Below are 6,773 nucleotides of genomic sequence, written 5' to 3'. Positions count from 1 at the left end.
TGAGTCTAAATTCTTTAGCCAAAGTGCAGATTGTATTTAAACCCAGATTAGTAATACTAGAATCAGATAGTGTTCAATTAACATGCCTTTTTGAATGAGCAGAAACTTGAGAGAATAGAGGAAAGGCCAAGGTGTACCTCTATGCTCTGCTGTTACTTATGTGTTCATCACACTACTCAGGTGTCCTGTCACTTAACATCACTAACATGTTGATGACAGCTAGATCATCGATTAGCCTATGGTTTTTAATTTTTATGAATCAAATTTCTAATGAGATCATGGTTAAGTTTGGAAATGGTTAATTGTTTAAGTTTAGTTGAACCATAACATGTCAAAAGTGGTCCTAAATCGAAACAAACATGGTATCCATGATATGCCTCTACCAAAACCTCTAGCTTAGACACAGTAAAAAATATGCTACCTCATTTCACTGAAGACATAATAGTGCCTACAAAGGAAGATATCAACATTGGTTTATGTGTTTATTTACTTATGTTTCTCTCTCTCTCTGCATTGGTGAACACATGATTTCTTTGGTGAGAGGTACATCTTCCTTTCCAGATTAATCGTCTTCAAACTCCCTCTCAAAGCAGCAAATCTTACTTGGTGAAAAACATATGTCAATTTGCTTTTCTGTTTTAAAACAGCGTCTCCTACAGAAACCAAAAGATTTTGAACACTTCTCAGGATCCACCAAGGTACATGTAGCTATAGTAAAAAAAAGAATAACCGAAATTACTAATCTCTTATTTAGAATATATTATTTCTGATTACAAAAAATACTATGTGTACATTGTAACAAATTTGGAAAACAACAAAAATAAGAAGACATTACAATATTACATATCCCCATAAAATTGAAATTTGTTTTTAATTAACACATAATTAAATCTTGTCATATATTACTCTTCTTAACAAAGATTAAAGATTTTTTAGAGCTTCAAAATACACTCCCTTGAAATTACAAGAGACAATTTATTAAATCTTTCAACTAGGTCATACTGAAAGTTTTAACATTTTAGCATTGTGATAAACAAATTGACATTGCATATTTTAATACTTACATGACACATATTGAAATAGCTGTAAAAGAGAGAGAGTTCAGAGTTTTTTACTTACATATTATCACTAATAATGTATGTAACTTTTGCCCCAAAATAAATTGCAATTTTAATTTTTATGCCTTTGGTTTCTGTTTTGAACAGTTTCTTTCATTTATTTCTCTATTTAATTGTTCACATACTTTGCTTATTATGTTATTAGTATATGTTTTCATTGTTCATTAATTAATAATAGCTCTTTTATGTTTTTCATTTTTTAAAGATTTTCTTTTTCAGGGTAGTTTTAGGTTTACAAAAAATTTGAGAGGAAGGTGCAGAGATTCCCCATATAGCCACTGCATCCATACATGCATAGCTTTCCCATTATCAACATTATTCACCAAAATCACACTTTTTTTTTAACCCAGGTACCAAGGATGAACCAACATTCACAGATTATAATTATCCAAAGTCCATAGTTTCCATTCTATGGGTTTAGGCAAATGGATTATATATCTAATACAGAGTACTTGTGCTGCTTTAAAAATCTCTGGGCTCTACTTCTGTCCCCCAAACACTCTGGCAATCATTGACTTTTTAAAATTACCTTTATAGTTTTGCTTTCTCTAGAATGCCATGTAGTTGGAATCATACAACACATAGCCTTTTCAGATTGAATTTTTCTCACTTAGTTATATGCATTTAAGGTTTCCATGTGTCTTTCATGGCTTTTTAACTCTTTTCTTTTTGACAATGAATAATATTCCATTGTCTAGATGGAATATTATTTATCCATTCACCTACTAAAGGACATCTTAGATGCTTCTAAGTTTTGAAAACTATGAATAAAGCTTCCATAAACACCCATTTGTAGGTTTTTGTTCAGACATAAGTTTTCAACTCTTTTGGGTAAATACCAAGAAGCACAGTTGCTGGATCATATGGTAACAGTTAATTTTGTAAGAAACTGCCAAAATGCATTCCAAATTGGCTGTACCATTTTGCGATTCCACCAGCAGTGCATGAGAATTCCTGTTGCTCCATAGCCTCAACATCATTTGGTGTTATCAGTATTCTGGATTTTGGTCACGCTAATATGTGTGAAATGATGTCTTACTGTGGTTTTAATTTGCATTTTCCTGATGACATATATGTGGTTCATCCTTTTATATGCTCATTTACCATTTGTATAACTTGTTTGTGAGGTGACTTTCAAGAATTTTGGTCCATTTTTTAAAAAGTGGGTTTTCCATTTTCTTATTGTTGAATTTTAAGAGTCTTTTATATATTTTGAATGATAGTCCTTTATCATGTGTCTATTGCAACTATTTCTCCCAGTTTTTAATTGTCATTTCATCATCTTGTCGCTGTCTTTTGCAGAGCAGAAGTTTTTAATTTTTATGAAGTCCAATTTATTAATTTTTTCTTTCATGATTTATGCCTTTGGTGTTGTACCTAGAAAGCCACTGCTATATCCAAGGACATCTAAGTTTCTCCTGTTACCGTCCAGGAGTTTTAGAGTTTTGCATTTTACATTTAGGGCTATAATTGATTTTGAGTCATTTTTTGGTGAAGAATACAATGTCTGTGCCTAGATTTTTTTTTTGCATGTCGATGTCTACTTGTTTCAACTTCACTTGTTGAAGAGACTGCCTTTCCTCCACTGTATTACCTTTGCTCTTTTGTCAAAATCAGTTGAATATATTTATGAGGGTCTATTTCTGATTTCTCTAACCTGTTCCAGTGATCTATTTCTTTATCCTTTTATCAATACCACACTGTCTTGATTACTGTAGCTTTATAATAAGTTTAGAAGTCAGGTAATATCAGTACCCCAACTTTGTTCTTCTCTCTTTTTTTTTCTTACCATTTTATTTATTTATTTTATTTTATTTTTTGTTATTCCTTACCAGAAGATATTTATTTTTAGAGATAGTGAAAGGGAGCGGGGAGAGAAGGAGAGAGAGAGAGAGAGAGAGAGAGAGAGAGAGAGAGAGAGAAACATTGATGTGAGAGAGACACATTAATTGGTTGCTTCCCACACATACTCTGACTGGGCTGGGGATTGAACCTACAACCTAGGTAGGTCGAGGTCACCTACTACCAAGATACTCTATTCACTGAACAACATGGGCTGACACTCTATCCCCTGAGCCACATGGCCAGGGCTGTTCTTCATTCATAATAAGTTTACTATTCTGTGTCTTTTGCCTCTCCATATAAATTGCAGAGTAAGTTTGTCAATATCCACCAAAGAAATTACTATTGTTTTTAGAGGTTGCATTGAATTTATAGATAAAGATAAGAAAATCAACCTCTTGAAAATATTGTCTTCCTATTCATGGACATAAAATTTCTCTCCATTTTCTTAATTTTTTTTCATTGCATTCATCATAATTATGCAAAAAGAACATGAACCAGGCAAAAACATGTTGTATGAGTTTCGTCTTTGAGTATAAATAGAACCTGATAGTCTAGCTTAAAAAACAAAAAATAATGAAAATAGTTTTCATTTGTTGCAAACCTATATGTCAAGTATTGTAAATATTTTGCATAAATATCTCATTTAACTACTATAAAACTTTGAGTTAAATGTTGTTCAAATAAAAATATGAGGCTTTAATTGACCAAATAATTTGCCCAAGTTTGCAAAACTAATACATGCTTAATTCAGGATTTAATCTTACATTGTTCCAAGTACAGAATCCACACTTTAAATATTTAATCTATGGCCTCTACAATGAAAAAGTTGGACAGTGAGACATGAAAAATACTCAATAGGTGTCTGAATATTAGCTCAAATTAGATGCTGCTTATGGTAGATCTAGGTGTGTCTAGGAGCCTTAGTTATTTTGTGACTACAGAGTAATGTGAAAATTGAAAGTTGAGTGGCAATTTTAAAGATAGAATTCTATTAAAATGAATGCGTTTACATAGATAAAGAATTATTAGTAATACCATTTTGATAACATAATCTCTATATGTTTAATAAATGATGTTCCAAGCTGCAACCTGAATGTAAGAAATAATTTACTTTGGGAAAATTTAAATAACATAATTCTATTCCCTCTATTTGGAATTATTTGTCAGTTTTCTTGACTTGGGTATGTCTTAAAGTTGGATGATAACTGAGAATTAAATGTCACATTCAGTTTCCCATCTCTTATCCACCTCTTATTCTTATCTGAGAATTAAGCCTTTTTTTTTTTTTTTCTATTCCTGATGCATCATCATGAATTTGTCAAAGGTTATACTTGTCTCGTATCCTTTGGCTGGGTAACTGGGTCTCTAGTATTGAAGAAATTTTATATCAATTAGTACCATCATGTAAAGGTCATGAATGTTATAAATTGTTCTAGAACAACTTGTTCTAAACCAAATAGGAGCATTCTATCCATTCCAGTAGGCATTATAACTTGTATCTGTTTGAATGATCAAAAGGTAAAGGGAAGCTTGTGCTCATGTTTTAGTTTCTTATTTTAAAGGTTTCTGCAATACTGAGGAAAAACAGTTTGATGGTACAGACCTCATACTCGGACGTGCAGCTCTCTTCCCACGTGACCTCGCTGCCTTTGACCAAATTATTTAGTCAGTCTTTTCTTTAATCTCAGTGCCTTTTATAGAAAGTATGATGAAGAAGAAAGAACAAATATGCTGGGATCTGAAATGCTTGAATATGTATTAAACATATCACACACAGTCATCTAGGTGTGACCTTGAAAAATTATCCCCTTAGATGTCAAAGAGGTGATAGCAGTCACTTGGGAATGTTGTCTAGAAGGTCCAATTAGATGTCTACATGAAAAGTTATAAAATAGTGTTTGGCACATACTGGACACTAATATTTACTTTTCTTTTTTTCCTTCACTTTCCAAGTTCTAAATACAAGTGACTTATTCCCAATTTTAAAGCTTTTCATCAGAAAATTTGGGACATTTTCCCAAACCTCCACAATTGCCATAATTTCACCATTCCTACTACTTAAAGCCATACTTATATAAACGTTTGAAATAAAGCAAATCTATTAATTTACTTGATTTTTTCAAGGAGCTTATAAGTATGCCCAAAGCATTGCTGTCTTTTATTTCTGTTTTTTTCAGTGTCCAGCATTTTGCTCAGGAGATCACTAGGCACTCTAGGTTAGAGGGTTATTGATCCCTTGACACACTAGCACCATGGGCCCCAACACCTTCCCTAATCATATTTGAGTTCCTCACTTAATCAGGTCCCTTTCATTATTAATAATAGCAATGACTGTAATAACAATAATAATATCTAAGTTGATAGTCTCATTTTCAGTTTGTTTGGCTATTTTGCAATACATTGTTTTACTAAATCTTAACTGCAGTTTGAGGTACGTGTAATTAATATGCACAGTATTTTATATTAGATGTTTTATTTTTAAAATTGTGGTTATTATTGATTCTGCTTATACTCTGTATTCTTTCTCTTTTCTCTCTCTCTCTCTTTCTCTCTCTCTCTCTCTCTTTCTCTCTCTCTCTCTCTCTCTCGTTAAGGACATTGACAATTCACTTAAAACCTCTGAGTGGCAGGTTTCACAAGCTATTAAGTAGGCAGCTAGTAGTAGATCTTCTAAGTTTGAATTCAGTTCTTTTTCTAATACATGATGTATCTCTTGAATTTTCAACTCTAGGGCCAAATTAGGACACCTCCAGATATACATTTACATCTCCATTGTTATGTTTGAATTGCCTTAGAGGCTATAGCTATCGAGAATATCATATTATCATATAATCATCACCAAAAGCTTCATTACAATATATTTTTCTATAATTTATTTTTGATTGATTGACAAAGCCATTGGTATATTATTATATGCATTAACTAATTCAACAAGGTTTTTTGAGGAATTATTTTTTTACTTTATTCCTGTTGTACCTTATTTTCCAACATATTCTGAGACTATTATCCTAAATCATCTTACACTCTATTACTGATATTCCAAAAGATATATACTGTTGTTCTCAGTCCATTCATCTTCCCTGTGGCAAATTTATTATGAAGACTTTACTTCTGAATCTCAAAAATAAATTTAATAAATTATTATTGTCTTAATAATTTGAATATCTGAAAGAAATTAAGGTGTTTGAAATGCAAAAGATCATCTCATTTTATCTGCATATTAATTTTCAAAATCAAGTAATTAAAGTACATTTATATAACACTATTCCAAATGAGAAAACCAAGATTCAACATAATCAAAAGATGTTTTTCATTGAAAAGATTGTGTTAAGAACCTGCATTTTTCCAATTCATAATCTAGCATTTCCAGCCAGAATCTGAATGCTACATATGAACACACCAAAGCATCTTTTACCTGGTAGAATGAAGCTCACAAAACACAGAAAATGGAGGAGGTAATAATAGATCTTCATTCTGAAGAAAGAAGCTCCTGAAAGATTTGGTAACAAAATCTAGATACCAGATCTCTTTCCAAAAAGGTAAGAGACATTTACTATTTATAGTTTTTGAATGAAAGAAAGTTTCTCTTTATCCGGAAATTGTTTTATTTTTTGTGCACTTATCTCTGCTTCACTGACTAGGCCAGTGGGCAGAATTACCCAAATTGAAAACACTTGCAGTTAACTTGCAATCTTTGGGGAGAAATCTCTATGTAGAAACAGCTGTAAATATGACATCTTTCTCTCAATGGTGATCAATAAAACATCAACACAAGGGGTCTTGCATAAAATGGGTTTAAGAGAAATATTT

General features: G+C 31.8%; 1 protein-coding gene across 1 annotated transcript; it reads right to left on the bottom strand.

Annotated features, from left to right (window-relative positions):
• Positions 1 to 562: 562 nt before the first annotated feature.
• On the bottom strand, positions 563 to 6,436 carry DEFB114 (defensin beta 114). Its single transcript, XM_070419354.1, has 2 exons — positions 6,379 to 6,436; positions 563 to 708 (listed from the first exon to the last, which is right to left on the bottom strand). Exons 1-2 carry the CDS (start codon positions 6,434 to 6,436, stop codon positions 563 to 565), a joined length of 204 nt encoding a protein of 67 aa, XP_070275455.1.
• Between the last annotated feature and the right edge of the window lie 337 nt (positions 6,437 to 6,773).

The sequence above is a fragment of the Myotis yumanensis genome, unplaced genomic scaffold (genome assembly GCF_028538775.1).
Source record: "Myotis yumanensis isolate MYYU_CA2020_CCGP unplaced genomic scaffold, mMyoYum1.0.hap1 SCAF_6, whole genome shotgun sequence".
NCBI lineage: Eukaryota > Metazoa > Chordata > Mammalia > Chiroptera > Vespertilionidae > Myotis > Myotis yumanensis.
Note: the sequence above shows the minus strand (reverse complement) of the source record. Positions and strands in the feature narration are given on the sequence as shown.

What these genes read in the sequence shown, in the direction of transcription:
- DEFB114 (XM_070419354.1), bottom strand. Translation starts at nt 6,436, where the DNA reads ATGAAGATCTATTATTACCTCCTCCATTTTCTGTGTTTTGTGAGCTTC. An exon ending in TGTGAGCTTCATTCTACCAG is followed by an intron (nt 709 to 6,378) that starts GTAAAAGATGCT and finishes TTTTTACTATAG; the next exon opens with CTACATGTACCTTGGTGGAT.